We start from the raw sequence: 25,159 nt of genomic DNA on the forward strand, positions 1-25,159 counted from the left end.
TGCTCGCAGTGCCCGGGGCTGGGAGCTAGTCTGTGCTCCCCCGCATCAGGCGGTGTGTCGGTCACCCGCCATGGGTGAGGTCCTTCCGCGGCCCCCGGCGGCGCTGGCAGGGGCGCTCCGGCACCAAGATGGCGGCGGCGGCCGAGCTTGGGGCGCTGGGGCGGCGCTGGCTCTGCTGGCTCCTGGGGCTGCAGGCGGTGAGAGCCGATCCGGCGCCTTCGCGCTCGGGGCTGAGCGCGGCTGCAGCTCCTGAGACAGGGAGCGGCTGTGAGGGCGGGGGAGGCGGCGTAAGACGTGTCCCGGGGCGGGAGGCGCGGGCGTCTCCTCCCGCTCCTGAGGCCGTGGCCGCCTCTTTGCTTTCCATGTCGGAGATTGGGCTCTACTTCTGCCCGCTTCCTAGAATAATTTGTATTGGTGCTGCCTTTTTTTTAATAGAGGAAATTATTTGGTGTGAAAACAAAGCAACAGTGTAGCGTAGATTTGGAGCCAAAGCTTTGAAAGAGCAAACGCTGATGAAATGTGGCACGTCACTTGCTAAGTGTCTGAAATTATCTTGTTCTGATGGGAATTTGCCTTCTGGAGTGTGAGAGTTTTTTTCCAGTCCTAGTCAGAGACATTTATTATGATGAGTGATTTATTGTTTCAGGAAAATATGATAGTTATGATACTAAAAATGGAGTAAAAATATTAGGGATAGAGACTTCCTTATCTTTATTTCTTGCTTTGCTTCTCTGTACTTTTATTCTAAAGGTGTTTTGAGCTTGCTGTGTAACCAAAACTGCTTGAAGGAGGAATTATCATGTAATGGAACCTTTACTTCCTTCCATACACTCTTGCTGTTTTGGTTGGTTCTTTGTCACACACACACAACCCAAAATAAAATCCTCAGGAGAGCATTGGCCTTGTATTCATGGATTGCTTGGGGATCTGCTGGGCAAAGGTGTCAGGAAAGAGAGAGGCTGCTGGGAGCCCAGTGACAATGCCAGTACTGTCCCTGTCATTGCTCCAAGGGGAGCAGATGCAGCAGTGACAGTGAAGTGAAAAGATGACAGTAAAGCTTCAAAGGGGTGGATGGTGAGATGCATGAAAATGGTTTTAGTTACTACCATCATTAATTTAATAAGTCAGCCATAATTAATATGTAGCTTCAGCAGAGTTTAGAATGCTCCTTTGGGGCTTTTTATACTACTGTGTCATTCTTTCTAATCATTACAGCATTTAAAACCATCTTTTAAAAAAATAATTAATACTAAGTGCAACATTGTATTGACTTTCAGGTGAGTGTTTATGGAGCACAGTTGTCATCAGAAGCTTGCAGAGAGCTGGGCTTCTCCAGTAACCTGCTGTGCAGTTCTTGCAACCTCCTTGGGCAGTTCAGTCTGAATCAGCTGGATCCCTTCTGCAGGGAGTGCTGCCAGGAAGAAGCTCAGCTGGAAACCAGAAAGGTGAGTTTTGCACCAAATCCCTCGTGGAATAATTTAACGTGTCACGTTTATGGTACATGAGAACCTGTGTTAGCATCTCAGGAGGGAAATGCAGCAGTTACTCCTGCATGTACAGGCTCTGGGTTTGCAGACTTGCCATGCTGCTGTGAAACCATGTCCCTGTCCCAACAGGGCAAGGTTTGGTTCTTTGGCAGCCCTTCCCTGGTGTGACATGACCATGGTTGGGAGCTATATCCAGATTCTTTGGGGTTGGAAGAGGGCAGAAGAGGGGGATAAGGAGAGTGGGGCTTGGTGACAGCTCCTGCTTTGTCACTGACCTGTAGCACCATGGCCAGGATAGCTGAGATCAGTCCCAGGCTACAAAGGGCTGCTGCAGCCTCCAGTCAGTTCCTGGAGTGGCACAAACCTGATAGGAGCAGGACTGCTCAATTCCATCCTGCAGCAGAACAGCTGGAAATTTTGGGATATATGCAGATATATCCAGAACAGCTGGAAATTTTGGGATATATACAGATATATCCAGAACAGGTGAAAATTTTGGGAATATATGCAGATATATCCAGAACAGCTGGAAATTTTGGGAATATATGCAGATATATTCAGAACAGCTGGAAATTTTGGGAATATATGCAGATATATCCAGAACAGCTGAAAATTTTGGGAATATATGCAGATATATCCAGAACAGCTGGAAATTTTGGGAATATATGCAGATATATCCAGAACAGCTGGAAATTTTGGGAATATATGCAGATATATCCAGAACAGCTGGAAATTTTGGGAATATATGCAGATATATCCAGAACAGCTGGAAATTTTGGGAATGATCTCTCCAAGAGTTCATGCTGTGCTTCAATCTGTTCAAAGCAAAACCTTTCCTTTTCTATAGTAAATAAATATCTGTAATCCTTAAGGTATGTTATCAATGAAGAATTTTTAGAGTTCTTGAAAAGAATACATGTTTTCTAATATGTGGTAATGTAAGAGTGTTCTAGAATATAGTGAAGACAAATTAATCATCAAGAAAGTAGATGTTTCAAGGATGAGAGGTGCTGAAGTCATTTTTAATGGCTAGGAGATAGTGAAATAACTGACATAATGAAATTAATGAGCAAATCTAGCAGGTTTTTCTTGTCAATTAAATTCAGCCTAATATTTAAAAAAGAAAGTCTGCCTTTCATTTTTAATAAAACCACTGATTACAGTGTTAGGTAGAATATATTAAGTATCAAGAAGCATATGTTTGAGCTTGGCAGAGAATTCATAGTTTAATTAGTAGCCTCCTAATATTGACAGACTTTAGTAGTAAATTTTATGCATTAACAAAGTCATATTTCAATACAATCCTTCTGGGACTTGATATGTAAGGCTTTTTCTTTGCTAGATATGTGAACCTGATAAGGGAAAGTTTGTCTCTGGGGAAGCTCCAGTTCTTTTACATGTGTATACATATAGATATAGATATAGATAGATACATATAGATATATACATATATATATATACACACATATATATATACACATATATATACATATATACACATATATATATATATATATATATACATGCACACACACACATATATATAAATATAAATATGTACATATCTATACCTATGCAAACACAAAACCTGAGGTTTCAGAATGAAGTCTAAGGAAATGTACCAACAGGGAGTGCCAGAACAGAAGGAGTCTCCAGCATGCTCAGTGACAGCTGTGCTGGCAGCAGCAGTGAGGCTTTGTGTCCTCAAGTGAAGAGAGGATGCTTTCATTTGCTCAGGTAATATTCTCAGAGTTTTGCCTCTGTGCACAACATGTAGCACAAGAACTTATGGAGCAGAACAATTTTTGTTGTCATTTGATGGGAAAATAAGCTTTGGGAACTATGTTGCATTTCTGTCAATGTAACTTCTGAGAAAAATGTCTTAACAATTTATCAGTAACATACATAAGGATGCAAGTTAGTTTGTGCTGTGAACATTGTATTAATAAAATTTGGATCAAATAACAGAAATTAAATTAATAAAGAGTCTTCTTAATTTCCTGAATCAGACCTAGATTTCATTGTGTGGATAATTACACTTTCTGTGTAGGGATAAGCAAATGCCATTTTGTGGTCAGGACTTCACATTGTAAACATTATTAGTCTGAAAACTTTTTCTGTTTTAGTCATGATCAATGAAGTAAAGTAAATAGCACAGAGCTGGACAGGGTCTCAAGGGTGTTTGACAAATTCTTTCATAGTGGACCAGATTTCCTTGTATATTCACAGGAAGCAAGAAATTATATCTTATAAGTTGTTTTTTTAATCTATTTGTGTTTTACCCAGTTTCATTTTCTTGGGGTTGGGCTTTGTAGTAAATGTGAACAATGTAGATTTTGATTATTACTTTATCTTTCCTTATTTCTGTGATATTTCTGAAGACATGTAATACAAATGATATTTGAGATTTGGAGCTAATATGGCAAGCTTGAAGTATGGGAGTGATTCTGATAGTATTTTCATAGCTGAGTTTGAATGCAGGCTTCCCATATTGTGTGCATGAATGGAAATACTGGATTGTTCTAACATTATGATTTCTTATAGCATCATTTCTAATTTTATTATGAATGCTGTTTCAGAAAGTGGAAATTTTTTATACTGGTACTACTGCTTAGAAATGTGTATTTCAGATCTGGCAGTTGTTAGGAGGTTTAATTTCTCTTGAAGACTAGCCAGTGGAAAATTAGTGTTTGGAGACTGTTAATATTATCTTAACAGACTGTATTCAGAATCATCACATTTTGATATGACTTGTGTTTTTACATAGTGCTGGTTGTAACAGATGTCTGTAATTGAGCTTGAGATTTTACCATTACATAAAAGTTAACAGTATAATTTTTAGTAGCTTCTTGCTAAACAAAAATTTTCATGCTAGGTATGCAGACTATGAAAACTGAATGCTGTCTTTTGCTGTAGTTTTTATTTTCCTTGGTTTTTTTTCCTGTTACCACAGAAATCTTCCTTCTAATGACAATTTGACAGTAAAGAGTGAATGAATATTGAAAGTTCTTAAAGGTTTTTTTTCCTACCCTCTTGCTTGTAGAGTTTTTCGTGTTACTCAGAAGCCCTGCATGTCAGTGTGAGATGTGTGACTGTGACTGGGAGCCTGGCAGGTTGCTGAGCTCCAGGCAGGGGTGCTCTGGGCTTTGCTGGGGCTGTGGCTCCGTGCCCCAGGCACCTCTGCTTCCCCAGAGGTGGCACAGCACCTTGGCTGCCTGCTGCAGACAGCCTTGGCAGCTCCTGGAGTTCCAGGACATGCTTCAGGATTTTCATTTTACTGTCTTTGCAGCCATGTGGCAAATATCAGAAATAGGGAAAGCAAGAGTTAGTTTATTGCATGACTTGTGCCTGAGTTCTAAATGAGAATTTAAAGTTAAAGGTAATAGCACATCTGTCTGAGATTTTTTTACATAATTGCTGCTTTTCACAAATGGTCTGTGAAATATCCTCAGGCCTAAAAATATTTTATGCTGCACAGTATCAGTGCAACCTCAAATGAGATGTTTACAGATTTGAACTGTTTCATAGCCTTGAAAGAAGTGTCTTTATTAATCCTGCTCTTGTTATTGGTCCAGTAGTTTGTGAATTGACATTGTGGAAAATAGCTGTGAGATATTCTTGTTACACAAAATTTGTCTTGCTCTGAACTTCTGCTGACACCTGTCCGGTGAAATATTTTAATTACTTCATAATTGGACTGTGGGTAAAATGAAAATTGTTTTGGTTATTTTCTCCTCCTCTAGAGATTTTGTATGCAGTCTGACACTAATTCAGAAGCCAGCTTAAACAGTATTGCTTTAGACAGCTGCAAGTTTTGTGCCTCAGTCTGTCAGATGCAGAGTGCTGCTGGTGTGTAAAACAGAGAAGGATGAAATGGAGGTGAAGCTAACTGTGCGTGAAATTGTAGTAGCAGGAGAGATTGTCCATATTCTGCAGTAGCTGAAAATAGCTGCACTCCATCTGCAGCTTCACACAGGCTGTGTGATCACTTCAGACACAGCCATAAGCATATTCCATTAATTGTATATTATAATCTTAGATTTGTCTCAATTATATATGCGTATCAAAATCCACATTGATTTTAAAAATCAGCTCTGTGATAAAATTTGCAATACATTAAATTTTATAGTTGCACTGTGCAGGATTCCTACAACCCATAAAAGTTATCAATATATCTAAATGAAGCTTTGAAAAATATATTTTGCTCACCAATATGTGTTGAACTTCAACATTTTAAAATTCTACTGTCAAGTATTTGTCATGTGGTATTGTTAAAGTGTTTGGTGACTTAGAAAACATGACACCAGGTGTAATGACTAGGTGCTTCTTCTATTAAAAAAACAACAAAACAAATTGAAAGCTTTCTTAAAACTCCACCCTTTTACATGTATAGAATTCCTAAATGTGCTCTCATGAATTATAAGGAAGAATAAGGTGACAAGTCTGAACAAGAATAATAACATTCTTGTTCAGACTTACTTTTTAAAACTCAAAAAAAAGTTTATACAACTCAAAATAATTGCTGGAAGTAAAATAAGTTGAAGTGCTTTTAATGTTTCTGGTTACTCCTGTGTGACCCAATTTACATTCATTTTTCAGGTTGTTTTTTTTTTTTTTTCTTTTCATTACACTAATTAGAGTGCTACACTCAAATTGCTGTTGACTGCTCTCTTGTTCTGCCAGAGGCTCTTAACATGAATAGGTCTACTCTCATTGGAACTTCTGGTTTTCAACTCAATGGTTAAAAACAGAGCTACTTAGAATTCATTGACATCTCAGAGACGTAAAGTAAGTCATATCAATACTTACAGAAATTAATTAGAATTTTAGTTTAATTCTAGCTGTTTCTCAAAACCTACATCTTTTTCTGTCTTTTGATGTGTCCTGTAAAGTCTCTTTGATACTTTATAAAAAATCAAATTGTGTTTTTACCTGACTGTAAACTGTAACTTCCTTATTTCTAACATGTTACACAAAAATGGTTGAAATTCATTGGTTTTCTAGCAAGTGTGATTTCAACAATAGTGTGATCCAATGACAGCATATTTTATTTAACATTTAAGTAAATAATCAGAACTTTGTAATTAAGACTAATATGTCATATGATCTCCTTTCAAAGTTTGCTTTTAACTAAGTGTCCCATGCAGTTCATACAGGGATGATTTTATGGGCTCTATTGAGGGGGAGGTTAGGGAATCTAAGATGGCACTGTTCTCTCTAACTGAGAAAGTCTCTTACCAGTACTGTTGCTTCAAAATATTACCCACAACCATTCCTTGTATTAAAAGTGTGCTGCAGTGGATGTCCTTCTCAAGAACCATGTACACTCTTTCCCTTCCCTCTGTGCATGATGTTATTGGCAATGAAAATTAATGTTGATAAGAAGTAGTCCTAGATAAGGGAAGTGCAGCTAACTAGTCAATGCCTAAGACAGAAATTTGCTGTCTTTTGTTTGGCTCATATTCACCAAGTGTTCATCTCTGTCAGATAAACTAAGATAAAATACATTATCTGTCTGTAATAGAGTAAGCCTTACCCATGGAACAGCTCTATCTGATCTTATCAGTGAAAAAAAAGGTTAGGGAAACTATAAATGTGAGTTTCAGTTGTTGATGTGCATCAACAACTGAATGTGCTGGTCAGTGGAATACCTTTAGCTAATTAAGATTGACCTTCATCTAGGTAAAGCACTGGCATTTGACTCTACATTTGTTGAAGAAACTTCAAAAAGTAAAAGTCTCAAAATTAATGAAATGTGCAAGGTCAAATAAATACCTCATGAGATCTGTTCTCAGTGTATTCTTTGCAACTCTAAGATGTATTATTTTTTAACAAAAGCACAGACTGGGGAATAAAAGAGATATTCAGGGATTCTACTTGTAGAGGTAAGTAGGTGCTCAGATAGAATCAGATGGTATAGTCCAGAATTGAAACCTGCCCTGTTAGCTTCCTGTCTGTACTCTTTCACTTGCACCATTCTGACTGGGTCCAAGTGAGAGCCAGTAAACAGGAGCCCTATTTCTGCCACCCTTCTCTGTTCCACTCAAACTGGGTATTCACACCACCTGATCTAAGTGACAGCTCCAGAGGCCCCAAGTTGGTGGTTGCTCAGCTTCTCCATTTTCTGTCTCACTCTCGTGCCAGATCTCTTGCTCACATGAACTTACACCAAACATTGCAGAGACTAAAGTTAATAAAAACAGGCTGCTAGGAGCAGAAGCTGGTTTGGAACTTTTTGGTGGTTGCTGGATTTAAACAGCACAAATATTTATAGAATCCTGCAAGGAGGGTATCATTTAACACCAAAAGTAGTAGTGGATGACACATTTCCTAAATGCTGAAGAATGGAATAGTAATGCACAACTATATATTGTATGTACAGAATAAAAAGTCTCTTGAGTCTTCTACTCAAAGCAGAACTCAAAGTTCTGAGGATCTCCAAGAATGCGGATTGTAGTCTTCCTTAGTAAATTCCTCAGTGAATAAACACCATCATTGTGACTTGTTTTCACCCTTTACACTCAGCAGGAATTTCCTTCCCTAGAAATAAATGAGAGCTTAGATTCTGCTCAGCTTTGTTCAGAGCAATTTGCCTGCAATACATATCACTAATCACAGGAGTAGCACTCATTCACATAACTGGTTTTTGGCTGTTGGACTCTGTTTCCACACTCTTATTTAGAGTTAGGCATGTCCCTTCACAGGATAATGAGCTGTCAGTGGCAGAAGTTGCTTTGTTGCTAAATTTACTGATGACATCAGTTCAGAATGATGTGTGTGTGTAGCAATGACTTCCTTGGCTTGCTGTATTATAGAGCAGTAATTCATAGTGTTCCTGGCAGTGAGGCTTTCTGACTGCTCCCTGTTAACCCACAGATTCTTACTCATGTTCTGCCTCCAGGAAAAGGAAAGACAAAAGGGATTTTGAAAACCTTGAGCTGTCCATATAAGTGCATTCTCTCCCACAGAAAATATTTTATAGTTTGTATCTCAGTGTATATTCTTGTGAAGGTTTCTAGCTTAGAAGACTAGTTTTCTAGTAAAAGTCACAAATGAACTGCTAGTTAGAAGAAACTTCCAATAAAATCTATTTTTGTTGTAAATTTCTAGGAAGAACAAATACTAATTAACCTGGTTTGCTTTCTGTGTGTGTGGCTGGAACACAGTAAAAATTAAGTTGCATGCTTTCATAAAATTTACCCTATTTTTCAACAGTACCATTTTGCATAAATGAAGGAACTTTGGCCATTAATAATAATAACATCCATATTTTTCTGAAATCTTTTGAAGTTAATAGGAGATGAGGAGCTGTCTTCTGCAGACCTGCTTATATCATAATATGAAATTAGAATTGCAGTGAATTTCATAAAGACAGTGTTAACATTGGAAAGAGAGTTGTTACTAAAGATTTAGTGGAAGATAGTATTTTACCTGAGGCAAGTGCAAATTCTAGAGGTTTAGCTGTAGTCATAAGTTTGTTTTCCTGCTTTTTCTCTGAACTTAACTATATTTTTGAAACTGATATTAGGAGAGGACAGTATGCACATACTGGAGAGAATCCAGGTACCATAAAGTGGCTGTTGCCCCTTTGTGGCTGTGCCTTAACAGCCTGTTTCATTTCACGTTTTAAGACTGGTACTGTCAGCTGAGTACAAACAACTGTACAAATCCAGCCTGAATGACACTTTGTAACCTGTGTCAGGCAGGGTCACCTCGAATTAATAATTACAAGAAAGCAGTGTGCAAAATGTAAATGTCATAGAAGTAAAATTAGCTATAACTTGCTGTATTTTTTAAACTTTTTTGTCACCTTTGATCTAACAGAATTTTATTACAATCAGGGAGCAGTCTCTGTTCAATACCACTTTTTGCCGTTCAGTTTGGTCTGAATTCCTATTTGGGTGTAAACATTAAAGGTTATGTAGCAGGAATGTCACTTTTCTTTTGGAGTCTTCACCATGAGTAACTGTGATGACAATACCATATCAGTGTAGAAATGAGGCACTGCTGGAATTGTGTCTTGCAGAAATTGCTTCAATTCTCTTCCTAATAGCAGCTGAAACGTTTTCTTTCATATAAGTTAAAGAAGTTCCTTATTTTTACAATGCATATTTTTAACTAGCATAATCCTTATGCAGAAAGGTGTTATTCTGATGTAATTAGCATTCTCTTTCATAATTAAAGCAGGCATGACCAATAATGTGGTTTGTCTCTTTTCATTTGTGAAGAGCCACCTGATTGCATCAGTATGGACTGGTAAAAGAGTTTCAGATGCTCTCCAAAAACTTTTGAAATAAACTGAACTCAGGTTGATACTTTGGAAAAAAATGAGGGAAAAGTTCAAATATTGTCACAGTAGCTTTAGAAAACATGCTATTAGAATGTTATAAAAAATCTAAGTTCTTTTTATAGATGCAGACATGAATCAGCACTTGTTTTAACATGGACACCAGTAATAGTTTAGAATGCCTTTATTTCATTGCTTCTAGTACTAGACTCACTTTCATGAGCACTAAAACAAGAGAAGCATTGCTTTAAAATGAACTAACTCATGAGTTAAGCATTGTGTAATGAACTGGCTCAAGATGTTTGTGCCTCCATATGATACATGTCATTCTCACTAATACTTGAACACAGTGGCTGCCTTCACAAGGAAATTTGGAGAACATCTGCTCTGGACACAATGAGATGGTAGATATTAACAACCAGGCTTTTGTGGTGGGCTAAGTGATGCGACTAAACCTGGGTTTTTTGCAAAGGACACCTTTGTTTACAGTCATAAATGAAGCCTGTTGATTTTTCTTTTTTTGTGGTCTAGCCATCGAGAAAGCAGCTGTTATTCCCAGCATGAATCTAAACCTTTTTGTCTGAGAACATTTGGGTTTCAGTTATGGCAGAATTACAAGCTCAAAATGTAGACATCAATGATTGACCTGTTTTCTTTGTTAAATTTCTATAAGATATTGGCCAGGAGTTATAAACTCGGAGTAGTGAGGTGTTACAAAATGTCTTACATATTTTAGATTTCTACAATGATTTTGTTCCATAAAAATTCATGTTTGGAAGGAAAAAGACTAAGAATAATTTGCAGTCATAAGAATTCAAAAATGTTCATTTTACTGTTGTCCTAAATTTGAGTGTACTTAGCTTGTGATAGACTTACATAAAATAATTAACTACATAGAAGGTTATTTATTCCTTTGTCTGCTTCTTTATACTGACTTATTGATAGAAAATGCAGATAGCTGTCAGTATCAGAGAAATCAGAATATATATTTAGTGAGTATTTAAAGGACTATCTAAATCTAGGATTGCTGATAGAACTGTTGAATTTTTTTAAAAAAAGAAGGACAAGGTAAGTGAAGTTTATGAACCCTGTGCCATGTTTCGTCCATCTTTGTAATTACTTCGTGTTTTAATTCAGGAGAAATTTTAATAATGCCAGCTAGTATCTGAGCTGTTTATCACTGCCTTTTTTAATTAAAACCTTGAGTTGGGTGGTGAAAAAGCTTTTAAAAAGTCTAGTATTTATGATCTCTTGAGTATTGTTTCATAGTATTTCTGGGTTTCAACAGTCAAATCTTAGATTTTTATCTTAAATACAATGTTTAGTTGAAAATGTATCTGTAGCTAGGCAAATTTCTGAGATGCTGTTCTGAACAGATAATGCAGTGTAACATTCTCTTTTCAGCTTCCCATAGAAGTAATGATTATTGATTAGTTCATGCAAGAGCGAAGTTGTAATTTCCCTGCAAATCATTAGAGTATTTGTTATGTTCTAATTCATAGTATTTCAGTAAATACGGAGTTGGCTCTGAATCAGAATTTGAATATTCAGAAATGAACATGTATTTTTGGCTGTCTGTAATGCCTCCATGCAATCCGTGATGGAATGTTAATAAAATTGTCTTGGAGATGTCTGTTTATCATGTGTGGTTTGCTTTTTCAGATGGGTTCATGAAAGTTAGTTTTAATTACTTGTGTTCACAGTTCATATTTTAAGTGAAGCATGAATTTATGTAATTTCAGTAAGGTTATATTTTCTGTACTCAGACTTGCACATTTGTTATGAAAACACTGTCTAAAAGAACATGAAAGCAGAGGTTTTAATTGTCTGTGAAAGGTAATAAATTAAATTTTTTTAAATTAAACTCATTCTGTCTGCTAATCTATGACAGTGGAGTTTAAGGCTTAGAAGGATGTGATTTGGTATACAGTATTATATATCTATAGTATATATACTATGTGTAACATTAAAATGCCTTACTTTGGAGTATGAAGTTCTATTTTAGTAGCTGGAAAATATGTTGTCAATTTATCTAAGATTCATCAAACTATAGAACCATTTGCATGTTGCAAAAAGAATCACAAAATAGTCTCAAAATATGACAGTATGCAAGATAATAAGGTTTTTATAGATATTATATAAAATTTAATATATATTTTAAAGAGACTCAATCTGAATATCTTGCATAGCAGACAGGAGGGATTGACATCTAAGTGCAAGTATCAAAGTTAGCCCAGCCTGTACATATTACTTCACCTAAGGCCTGTTAATGTGATCTGTCCTCCTTCTGCAAACACAATGAACTAAAATCAACCAGTAGCCCAAATGGGAAATTCTAAATTACTGCCTTGTCTTTATTGTAAGTATTTCACTGTCCAAGTTAGGTTTAAAGTGGAAAGTAAAATTTCATTTAATGAGATTTTGTTGGTATCTTTGGGAAGGAAGGAATAGTTTTCCTATTACTAATCCATAATTCCTGTTGTAACATGTCCAGTTGCAATTTTTAAATGAAACTTTGCTTACACCAACAGTATATCTCAAAAGATCTTTTTTTTTGTTTTTACATTTTTAGTATAATGAATGAAAATTACCATGTGTCCTGAGTGAATGGGTCAGTTGTTGCATAATCAGAGACAGGTCTGGAACTGTGATTCTGTCTAGGATCTTACTTGTAATTAGCATTGACAGAGTATCATATTGTCTCCTCAGAGAAAAACAGTTCAACAGATAACACATTATAAATAAACTAGTAATTTAGTTACTTTTGTCATTAACAGCTTCTGTTTATTATTACAGCTTTATGCAGGAGCTGTCCTAGAAGTATGTGGATGAAAATTGGGAAGGTTCCCTCAAGTCCAGGGTAAGTAAAGCCACTAGTACTCCTTCAAATATGAAATATTGTCACAGCTGAATGACAAAAGGTACTTTTAAGTACATTACAAGTAGTCATAAATTAAGTATATTGTATCAGTGAAGTTGCATTGACCTGAAACTCATAGAACCAGCCTCCAGTAATTGCCAGATGAAATTATATTGTGCGCTTATGGAACGATTTTATTTTCACAGATCCTGCCATATAATTGTTTTATCAGTGGATAATGACAGTCAGATAACAGGAATAGAATACAGTAAAACAAAAGGAAATTCAGTGCCATCAGTGTCTGGTGGGAGTAAGCTACAGGAAAAAAATCTGTGAGAAATTTCAAACTGGACTTTTCTTATAAATTAGGGAAGAGCTTAAGTGATAGCAGTACTACAGTTTATTTTGGGGTTTTTCCCTGAAATGAGGACCCTAATACCATACTCCCTAATGCTGTATTTTGGACATAGTTGGACATAAGTACCAATGTAGCTTTAGAATTTAAAATTGCACAAGCAGCAAGTCTCCATCTACTGTGGGAAGTATTAATACCTCCCTGTTTGAAGGCTGGCTGACAAAAGTGGGGAAAAAAGTTTTTAAAGCAGGTTACAATTTACATAAGTTAAACTGCATTATATCCTTTCCTGCCACCTCTGCCCACACAGCTGAGTTGAATGACAAGGCCAGAGCAAAGCTCTTTTCTCTTTTCCACTGTATAAAATGTCCAAATGAGAATTCTTTAAATGACTTGTCATACTGAGGGACGTGAGGAGGTAACTTTGTTAGCACAGGAGTCTGTATTATCTCCACGAATGTTCAAATTTAGCAAACATAAAAATATTTCCAACTGTTGTTGCCCATTCACTCAAGCTGCTTTATGGTTCTGGATTTGCGACATGAAAGTGCTCATTTGAGCCATAGGTTTGAAGGAGAAGGTTGAGCTGTTAGCCTGACTCCAGCCTGCATTGTGTGCTCAGTTATCTTCACATGTAGGTCCTTGAAGGAAATGGCCCTCAATTCCTGCTGTGTGCACACTCTGAGACATGTTCCAGAGACTTGGGATGGTGCAAAGGAAAACCTCGAAAATTGTGACTGGTTGTTTTTCCCTTTCAATTCTTGGTTCTCTAAACCTCCTCAAATGTTTACATTCCATTTATCATATAGGTTACTTTCTAAAGTGGCTGGACACAGTTCATTGTTTTTTGAAAAGGATCTCTGTTTTGACCACCAGTTTTGATTCGGTGCAGTAAGAATTAAGAAAGGACAGAGTAGTGCACTTAAATTTCTTTTTTTATGTTTTCATCACCAATTTCTGCAGCTACTCAATCTAAACTTATCTTAACCAAATTTACAGCTAGGGTATTAGAAGAGATTGGAAGATGGGATATGTATTAGAAGCATACTTAGAAATTTTTAAAAGCAGTAGAAAATATTCTTTCAGCTGTTGTTTGTCTTCACACTAGTATTAACCTCAGAATACCCAGATTTTCTCCTTTATTGTAACTTCTAACAGAAACAGTACTTAATGTCTCCATCTTGAGACATTTGTTATGGAAGTTAGGTTGCCTTGAGGTCATGCTGCTGCTTTGGAAGCATTGTCTTTGTAGGCTTCATTCAGCTGTGTAGCCTGTCACTGACAGTGTCCCATCACAAATGCCTGAATCCTTTTCCATAGCTCCTCTGAGGGTTTTGTTAGAGTTTGTTTAGATGTGTTTGGTTATTCTCCCCAGAATATACACAAAATGGCATTGTTGATTGCAGGACTTTGTATATATTAGAATTACATGGATTAGTGTATGTTACTACTGTATTCTGAGATTAATAACTGTGAAGTCTTGGCCTCTAAGTACCTGTGTAAATTGTCTTGTCACTTGGATTAGTCCCACAGACTTGATGTGTCTCAGGCTAAATCTGGATTATGTTTTATTTGGCTAAGGGATGAGCAGTGTTGTTTTGTTGGGTTTTTTTTTTTTTTTTTTTTTTTTGTTGTGGTTTGATTTTTTATTATGAGATTCACATATTAAAATAGTTAAGGATTGAAATCAGTTGAATTAATAAAGGTTTGTAAAAGTTGCACAGTTGGAAGAAGCTGTGGGCTGCTAGGTCCTTGTCAAAGTTTCTTTCAAAATTACTGGTTATATAATCTTTAGCTATAAACAGTTCTCAGTCCACCTGTGTGCCTGAAATGTGAGAATCATTACATATGGAATATATTTGTATATAATAGGAAAGCAAAGGAGTGAGAAGTGATGACAAAAATCTAGTCCTCAGCACGAGGATGGAAAAGTCTGGTCTTCAGCAAGTTATCTCAGTCTTGAACTGGATGTTACTGTTTGTAGTGTCACACCAAACACTAAATTTGGCATTTGTGAATGTGGCTATGTCTCTTAGGTTTTTCAGATAGTTCCTTGTGATAAGTCTGATAGCAGACCCCATTTTTGTATGCCTCCTTTAAATTCAGTACTGAAATATTCTTACTGATAAGTTTCCCTTAAAATAAAGTGCTTTATTATAAATGCTGTACTCTAAAATTAATTCCTGTATTACATATATTTTGAAATTGTTCTGTATAAAACTGTTCTTAAATATTTGTCATTTAAAAGCTCTTCATTAAAGTAGAATATTAAAAATCTAAGTGACAAGATTCATAGATGAAGCAATGTCTTAATATACCAGGTAACACAATGACAGTTTTTGGTAGACATCCATAAAACTGAGGCTCTGGAACAGAATAATGAATTAGCTGGGCCAGTGATTAATCTTGCATATTTGTTTTAAGTTGACTTTTCAGTGGCAGCTGTGTTCTGTTCACCATGAGATAGGAGATCAGTGTTTAGACTCCCACATTCTCTCCAGTTTGTTTAAAAAACTGAATTAGACTGGGTTTTTTCATTGAACATTCCTTACATATTTCTCTCTATTCTTTTGCTTTTTTCAATAAAATAATTCTCACCTCTCCTTGTGAGTTAAGAAATGGACATGCTCCAGCAAATCTGTTCTAGAAACAAGGTTCTTAATCCTTGCACTCATGCTGAGTGCAGCTACATTAAATCCTCTGACTTCAGAGTCAATCAGCACTATCACCCAACTTCTCCAAGTGTTAAGGGAATTCTTTTAGCTACTAAAATGTAATTTCTTATGGGATTGTATTGTATGAAGATCACTCATTTCCTAGTTATTTAATCTGCAATTCATAAGTACAGACAAAAGAAAGTTAGAAAATTATACTAACCTTAAATCTAGCACAGATAAAAGCATCACTAAAACTCTTGCTAAGAAATATGGGTACTGTAGTGGGAGACATGCATTGCTTCATTGTAATCTTTTGCAAATAGATGACACACAAATTAAAACAATACTTCCCTTCAGATTTAGAAATGTCTCTTGCCCAACTGCTTATACAAAGCACCCTGTCTTTGGGATTTTTGAAGCTTCTTCTTCAGATTTGATTGGAGCTCTGTCTTGGATTCATTTCTGAAAGCATGTGGTGCTTTTTATAAAATCATGGACAGCTGCATTGTAACTTAAGAGACTACCACTAGTAGTTATTGATGTGCCATATGAATTCTTAAATTTAATTTTTTATCTCAAACTGAGGTCCCCAAAAGGTACAGAGCTGTAGTCATTCAAATGTAAATGAGTGCTTGTGGTGTGCTGGAGTTCAGTCTTTTTGCTCAGCTTTCATGGTAACTTTGGAAGCAGACTCATCCCATATTCAAAACTGCAGAGCATGTATTTGTCCCCAAAACAAATGTCTGAGGGAATTGTCTTGCCCAGTGATTTACATCTTCATATTTCTAGCAAATATTGCCAATTGTCTTAGCAATGCTCTACTATTGGGGGCATTACTAAATATTGGAATTTCCTGTCTTCATAAAATGTCCCTCTCTTACTCTAGCTTTTGTTTTGGTTTCTTGTCTTTTTCATGGATTTAACACTTCATAATTGGGAATGGCTCAATAAAATGTTTTTAATTCAAGTTCATTTCAGGTATAAAATTGTCAAGTCTGTATGGTCAAGCCCTTTGTGCCTTTTTAATATAAAATTTTGCAAGATTATGCACTAACTTGTGTCTCCAGTAAAATTTCTTATTTTCAAACAACTTGTGTCTAATAATTCACGGCCAAGAAAGCAGACTGCCCTTTAGCTTATCTGAAGTAACATTACACTTGTTTTCTGTTTATTCAGGTTAACTCAGAACAACTGTTTGTTCTGCCTGGGGAGATGTTTCATGTCCATTTTGGGTCAGGAAGTTCTCTTATGCTGTGTCCTGCTGCACCTCAGAGAACAGTGCAGGTCTGTGCGTGTACACAGGCTTGCCCTTTTGGCCTCAGTGATCCTGAGATTCCTGCAGAATCCATTTAGGGCTCTGGGACTGAACTCCAACAAACTCGTTTTCACAGACTTTCTTATTACACCTCTATGTTTTGTATTGAAACTAATGGACATTCTAACAGTAGCAGTGAGTTCTCCAATCTGTTGTGTTTGTAGGTAAAGGCTTCTTTTAGTTCTTTAAAAGCACTGTTCAGTGGGGTCCAGGCTTTAAAATGCTCATGCACACCTGATCCTTCTGTGAGCCTGTAGCTGTAGGTGGTTGTGGGGCTGTCCTGTCTCTCTTCAGGAGCACCTCAGCAGTGCCTTCAGCAGCAGTGCTTTGGTGCTGCTCATCGTTTCCTGCAGCACAAGGGGAAGTGGCTTTGCAAAGCTCTCTGTGTCTGGAGAACAGCTCTGACTCCTGCTCCAGGATTTAATCCCTCAGAACTTGGTGTCCTGGCACTGAGCTCAGGGTTCATCTTGCAAAAGTCACGGTGGAAAATGCCTCTCCTGCTCATCCACAGATAGCTTAGAGAAAGGCTTCTTTCTCTGTGGTGGGTAATTCCTAAAGCTGCTACAGAGAGAAGCAGATGGGGAGATAGCTTGAATAGGATTTAGTATGAAACACCAAACTACTAAATAATGGTGTATAGATGATGTGCAAGTACTGTTTAGAGACAGAACCATAAGAAGCAATGTTGATGTCAGGGTATAGAGGGGGCACTGTTGGAGCAATGTGAAGGTGGAGCAGATGCCCCACATCCCATGATAAGCAAGCAGTCATATGTCCCTAGATGTGCACTGTAGCTGCATCTCTCTTCCTAACCTCATAATTTCAAAGGCTGCTAATTCAACTCAAGGACTGATTTTGTGGAAAGAAAAAAAAAAAAAGGCATTTGATGGGGTAATCTGTGTTTTTAACACATGTCAGTATTTGAGTTTCTCATTTTAGCTTCCAAAATTCAGAATATACAAATTTAAGTTGTTTGTACATTGAGTGTTTTTCTTTGTTGCATTACAAATTCAAGTGAATGATGCAGAAAGTCACAATGATCAGCATTAGAAATAAATATGCCATAACAGAAACTAATTTAGTTCCAGCTGTCTAAAATTTCAGAAAAAGCATTTTGTAGTGCTTCAGCTTTCAGAAGATTTAGACATTTGACATTGATACAAGTGTGTAATAGCTACTTTTAATGTGGCAGAATGTAATGCTGCCTATAGAATACTTTCTTCTTCCACCTAATGCTGTTTCTACTTTATGTGAGCTTGTTCAGTCCAACACTGCAGCCAGAGAACAGCCTCTCGTGTCCAAATAAGCTTTCATCAAATAATCTATCACTCAAGTAACAAATCCTCACACCTGTTACAAGCTTGAAGTGCTGTAACTTGAGGTTCCTCCCAAAGGCAATTTTTTATTACAATCAAGTTCCAGAGTTCAGATTTGCTTCAGAAACTCTATCCATTTTACTATGCTCTTGTACCATTTTGCAATTAGTCACCCACTGTACTGACTGCTTCTTAAAACCCTCTTTTCATATAAAACTCTAGAGACTGATTTCAGCTTTAGATTTAGGTTGAAGAAAAACGTGGAAAAATTCCTCCAGAAACACTTCAACAGTCTGTGGACTTAACAAATAATAATAAATGTCTGTGCTGCTTTTTTGCACGTTACTTTTGATGACAACCAAGGCAACATGTCACAAGGGCATGGGGAACACTGAAGCTGAAAATACATTTTTGAGTTTAAATCAGAATCAAACTGCAGTATGTGAGCAAGTACGGGTTATTTTGTGCTATTTGAAGTTGTTATGCACAGCTTACAATGACATCAGTGCATAGTCTGTAGAAGGAATAAAGACAATTTGAGTGAGACAGCTCATTTTCTTCAGGGGCCTGGTACATCTGGCAGCTCCATGGGCCATTGGTATTTTTTAAACTTCTTTATATTGTGTAGTAGTTGGTGCAGCAAGCAGTGTATATGATTTTTTTCTGTACCGGGAGCTGGTGAAAGAGGGAAGAAAGTAAGTGCCACTGTATAACCATGCTGAGAAAGTGTTAAGGGAACTGTCTGCAGTAATGTAAAGATAGGTACAAAGATGCCAGGGGATATCTGTGCAATTACTGAGGAAAGCACTACACTTTGTCAGGCAGTATGAAACATTAGTCCTGAGGTTGCACTCATCCCCGTGCACCAGCTGGATGCACTGCAATTTGTGAGAGATTCTTTGTTGTCTAACCTTGGAAAAGCAGCTTTAACATGCAGCTGGCACCCTTGTAGGAGTCAGTCTGTACTGACAGGGTTCATCCTTGGGGAGATGCTGCTGACATACTCCAGGAGCATCCTGAATCTACTTAATCTCTATATAGACACTAAATTCAGCTTTTAGCATGTGAAAAGGAAGAATGAGAACTGTTATTTTCTAAATAAATTTTAAATATTTCTGGAACTCAGAAGTGCTAGGAAGTAGGGGATTATGCTCACACTTAGTCCTGAAGTACTTCATACTGTCTTTTCAGAATTAATGCAAGGCCTGGTTGTGCTGTGGGGATGCAGGGGCTGTGCTGCAGTTAATAGCTGCTGCCAGGTGCTGCAGGTGAGGAGTGGTGCAGCAGCAGCTCCCCTCAGACCTGCCTTCTCTCACAGCCCATGGAGCCTTCACACCGGCTGCCTTCAGCAGTGTCAGGAGAAAAGGAAATACGAGCTTCTCTTCCTGTTTTCTAGCTTGGTTTTCTTGCTGGTTTTGAACACATAATCTCAGAGATCTCTGCAAGACAAGACTGACCATCTTGCTCACCAGTAACACCTCTGCCCACGGCTTCCTGCGTGCCTGGCCTGCAGAGCTGCAGGGTGGGGAGGGTGCTGTGAGATGGTGTCACTCCCAGCCTCCCTCCCAGCGCTGATCCTCAGCCAGGCTCCCATCGCTCCAACGCCTTCCCTCACATTGCCTAGCAGCAGCACATGGGCCAGGCTGCTGAAGGCTGCCAGTTGGGTGTGCAGATCAACTGCCTTCCACAGTTGCACTAGTGTTCAAGGAAAATCCAAACAGACAGAATTCCTCTTTGGATTACCAGCAAAAATAGGTGTTCCTTTGGCATAATAGGCTTAGTATTATTAATTTTATGAAGGTAGTAAGATTTTAACATTAAAATATCTTTTAAAGCATAACTAAAAAAAAATTGGGGAATACTAATTTGACATAAATCTACTTTATGCAAGTAGAGAAGCATTTGATTTTCTTTCTTTTCTCCAAACTGTAGCTTTCGTCAGGAGTGATAAGCCAAAACTCTTCAGGGGGTTGCAAATCAAGGTAAGTAATAGCCTAACTTTTTTGTTTGTGATGTTAAGAAGAACTGTATTTGGTGGAGACAGTCTTGTGGATTGTTCCCTATTTGCTGATCAAGTAATCCTTCAGTAGATAACATATATTTGCATTGCCAGTGTGAATCTTTACAAGTTCCTGTTAGTAATGTTGATTTGTTTACTGCTCAGTAACTGTTTGGTACTAATTCTTTGGTGGTGGTGAGGTTCTGGTTTACTTTATTGTTGTTTGGTTGGTTTCAATTCAAGAAAAAATTATTATTATAGCAGATGGGAAGAATCTGAGGAATGTTTATATTCTGTTCTTAGTTTATAGATATCTTGGATTTACTCAATTCTGTCATAGTTTCTCCTGTTTTGTTCTCCCCTAGTTTTCTTACAGAGCTGCCATTTCCATAACATTCAGTGATTCTTGGATTTTTCATCTCCCTTTCAGAATTCCCTTGTTGTGTTCTACTGTGCTGGTTTTTCTCTATATACTTCAGACATCCAGCTTTATAAAAATGCATATACTGAATGGTATTTCTTATGACTTGCATATATGCAGAGTTGCATAAGCTACACTGCCTTAAGCTCCAACAATTCTTTGGTTTCAAGATCTAATCTCAGACTTCACCTTCCTCTTAAAATCCTGTGTGAACTTCAAGTGTACTTTAAAGATGCACATCTTGAGTCTCACATCTTGTCCCTGCCATCTCTGTTGCCCAAATGGCACCATCTGGAATCACTCCATAGCTATGCATGGCTGCAATAAGTGATTTGTCCTCTCAGCAGCAGATTCTATGTAAAACAGATTTCCTCTGTCTGTCTCACGCATTCATGTCTCTGTGTCCTCCAGTTTCTTTCAAAAGCTTTCTCTCCTTCTGTACGTCTGTTTCTTTTTTTTTTTTTTTACTTTATAGATTTATTGAACATCAAAGCAATCTAGACTACAATTGGTATCCAGTACTACCAGAAAAAAAATGTGCAAATGAATCTGTTTATTTCACAGGACTTTTGGAAAACTGTATAGAGGTGCCACTAGCTAGGTTAGCTCAGCTGAGCAGTGTAATACACATGGGGAAATCTTTCCATAAACTTAAATGGTCAGAGCTTCCTAATACTGTTCAAAGCTTTTATTTGCATTACTTAATTTAGAACTTAGTGAGTTTGAGAAGCGCTGAAGAATTATATTACCAGCAAAGCATAGTAGGCACAGATACAACACAGCAAGAAAGAATGTGATTACATTAGAAATTGATAGAACTTCGACCTGTTAGAGTGACTCAGAATTTCTAAAATGGTAAAAAGGCTGTTGATCATATAAGAAAAATCATTCATTATCAAAAGCTAGCTTTGGTAACTTAAAACAATTGGAGTAAGTAGCCTCCTTCAAAGGCAGGCCAATGGCAGTGCCCCTCTGCACAGGCATTAACTGCTGTGGTGCACCAGCGAGAACAAGGAGAGGTTTCTGACACCCAGCACCACCCCCCTTCATTTGACTTGTTCCTCCACTTTCCTCTCTGACACTAAATGCAAGTCAGAAGCCTGAACTGATTTAAATCACTTGAGAGCAGGGGCAGTGTTGGTGTGGAGCCAAGCCAAGGTAACTGACTCTCCTTTCCCCCAGTATGTGCGTGGTTCTGACCCTGTACTGAAGCTGCTGGACGACAGTGGGAACATTGCAGAAGAACTGAGCATCCTCAAGTGGAATACAGACAGTGTGGAAGAATTTCTAAGTGAAAAGTTAGAACGTCTGTAAATCATTGCTTTCTGTCCTCTTTCCTTTTCATATTTTGTCATGGTAATCTCAGATGAAGTGCACTACTATTGAAGAAACATTCCAGCATCTGTGTTAATTTTAAAATATCAGTTGTGCTGTACTACATCTTGTAATTAGAAGGGAAGCTTCAGCACACATATCTGACAAGTTGACAAATAGCTTGTCTTAACATTATTATGTCAGCTCTTAATGCATTTATCACTAAGAAAGCTTTGTTTCAAAGTTAATTATGCAAATCTCAGTTTGTTATAATCAGGTCTGTTTTTACAAATGCTCTTCAAACTGAAGAGCTTCAAATAATAGAAATGATTACCATGCTTTTTGTCTGCTGCTCTTTCTTAAGGAAGTTAGAACCAAATGCAACCTATCTCCCAAAGAAACTTGGCTACTAATGCCCTTTTTGTTTGTATTTGAACTGTCCTTTTGTAGAAGCCTTGTTTACAGTGAGTACCTAATTCACAGGTTGGAAAGCTGATGGAGGAACTCATGCTCTGATACTGTGAAACATTTATTAAGTACACTTTAGTGAAGACTACATAGAAAACCTCTTGAGGTGTATGAAGTCAGATGTCAGGTGTGCTTTACATCAAGTGTTTTGCTTCAGAAAACATGAGCTACAACTCTTGAAATAGCTTTCCTTCCAACTCTCAGAAGTTTATTGGAAGTTCGTTTATGAAATTAATTTAGAAACTGTTCTTTAAAATGTGTATTTTTTTTCTCAGTTGACATTTATGTGAACAGGGAGTATAGACAGTATGTATGGTATTGAGTCAAATCCACTAAGACTTGTTGGGTTTTTTCCACTTAGAGTCAATAAATATGGTAATCAAAAATAATGTGATGGTGGTTTTTTTTAAGTCTAATTAGCAAATAAGTGTTTGCTGTAATTACTTCATGCTCACCAGATTTGGGTTGGATGGGTGTTATGCTATGAATTGAAGTGGTACACAATTTTTATATTCATATATAATTTTATATCTCAAAATTTTCTCAGTTATTTACAGACTTTATTCCCAGCTTTTGAGAAGAAGTGATCAGATTCATAGCAGAACAATAAACCTGGGACTGAGACCATACTGAACTACCAGAGGCAATGCCCTAAGGTTATTCTTCAGGCATAGCATTTGGAGTTTTTATTCCCAAAATATTCTTATAAACTCATGGAGATTGTGTGCAGCTGACTCCCGTTCTTGTGAATATGCTCCTATCTTCCAGGTGACTCAGTGTGAGACAGCTACAACAGTGGTTACCACTGTCTTGGAGAAACACGATCTGTACAGAAAAAGCACAAATCTGCAGCTTGTGCTGACTTACCACAGTCAAACATGGATTTGTTCTTGGGACACATGATGTGTTAGTCAGCAGATGAGCTGCAACCAAAACGTGTGGCATGACAACCCTGTAACCTGGTAGTAAAAGTATGCTGCCATCCACTGGTCTTCCAATGTACTGACTGTATCCAGTACTTGCCTTTCCTGTGTTTGCTGATTCCTATTCCACATACTAATCTGGCCTTGGATCCATATTCCCATTGCTGAAAAGCATGCACAAGGTACATTCCTGTAATTCCCTACATACAGGCACATGTTCAGAGTTCTCCCTGATTCTGTTACTGGGCTACGGAGCCCTGATGCTGCTCAGTCTGCAGCTTTTAGCAAAAGCTAATTACCTACACTTCCTGACCTGCTAGCTGCTCTAAAGTGTGGAATTCATACTGTCCTGCCTTTATTTTTCTCATTCTGTCCTTTAGATGATACCTCAGGTTCTTGGCTCTACAGACCTGTTAGGAGCATTTAACATTCTCGCATAAATGAGCTGGGCTTTGTGCTAAAAGAGGCAATTAGAGTGAGGAATAATTTCTTTTGGAAATTCTTAAGTTTCTATTTATTGGTGAGAGGTTTTTTCCTCCAGTCTGCAGCTGTGAAAATTCATAGAGCTCAAAAGGTTATTTTGGTTTGTGGCAATTAACCACACAGAATACAAGGTTGAAAGCTCCAGTTTAAAAAGGAAGTGATTCATTTTTGCTTATAGCCATGATAAGTACCCAGTACTTCATGAAAGGCATTCACTCAGACTTATGTAAGAATTATTTAATCTTATATAATGCTCTTGTTGTGCCAAATCTTCAGAGTTAATGAAAGGACAAATAAAAGCAGCAAGCATGCATGACTGATTTGGAACATGAACTGTCCATCTACTACTCCTATCTTTTAAGAAAGAAAAAACGCAGTCTTTTTGCAGGAGAGAATATCTGTGCTTTTAAGAAAAAAGTGTGTTCTGCACTCCATTTTACACATATATATATGGTAAGTAGAGGAACTTGAAGCATAGTGTACAAAACACTTGGAAGGGTTTCCTGGCTACTTGCTTAGTCATAGATTCCTGTAATGTGAACCTGAATGATGTGATTGTAGCAAGCAAAATCTGTTTCAGAGCTAAGGGAAACCTTCCAGCAGACATTAAAGTCATGGGAAGAAAGTAAGTATTCCACTCTGTACTTGTTTTATTGTTTCAGCAGACAGGTAGAACAAGAACAGAGAGCCAACTTAATGAAAAGCACACACAAAAAATCTGTTCAGAAACCTGAGCCCCCTATTGAGAGTGTCTCTGGTTTTGAACTTGAGCTTTCAGATGCAGAATATCTCAGCCAGGGAGATTAGACACCACACCTCATGTAAAAAAAAAAAAGAAAAAACAAAAAAATGTTTTAGGTGTCATTCTACTTCATTAGCATGGATGCTGGATTGTAAGAGCTGCAGTAGAATTTTTCCACATTCTATGCATAAAGGCAAGCAGGCTCAAATCTAACAAGATGGCTTTCAAGAGTGCCTTGCAAGGAACACTGGCATTTGCCAGTTCTTGGATTGTGTAAGGAAGGTCAGGCAAAGCATTAAATTTTCTTTGCTAGGAATGCTTTGGTCACTTAAAGTAAATGGACCTGGAAATTTGTCAACTGTGCCTGAAAAAAGTCCATGAAATGCTAAAACACAAGAGTATTTCTGTACAAAACAGCTAAAGATAACTTCCTGAACTTCCTTAAGTTGTTTACTGTTAATGCTCAGCACAATTACTTTGAAACAAATCTGCTGTGATGTCTTAAGAGGAAGAACCCAAGGGAGAAGATAGC

General features: G+C 37.5%; 1 protein-coding gene across 1 annotated transcript; it reads left to right on the forward strand.

The window, feature by feature from the left end:
• The first annotated feature begins 94 nt into the window (after nt 1-94).
• SELENOF (selenoprotein F) lies at nt 95-22,868 on the forward strand. The gene is made up of 5 exons (XM_063165765.1): nt 95-197; nt 1,278-1,445; nt 12,571-12,634; nt 20,210-20,259; nt 21,880-22,868. The coding sequence occupies exons 1-5, from the start codon at nt 129-131 to the stop codon at nt 22,009-22,011; spliced, it is 483 nt and encodes a 160-aa protein (XP_063021835.1). The 5' UTR covers nt 95-128; the 3' UTR covers nt 22,012-22,868.
• Nucleotides 22,869-25,159: the final 2,291 nt, after the last annotated feature.

This window comes from Melospiza melodia, chromosome 11 (assembly GCF_035770615.1).
Source record: "Melospiza melodia melodia isolate bMelMel2 chromosome 11, bMelMel2.pri, whole genome shotgun sequence".
Lineage (NCBI taxonomy): Eukaryota > Metazoa > Chordata > Aves > Passeriformes > Passerellidae > Melospiza > Melospiza melodia.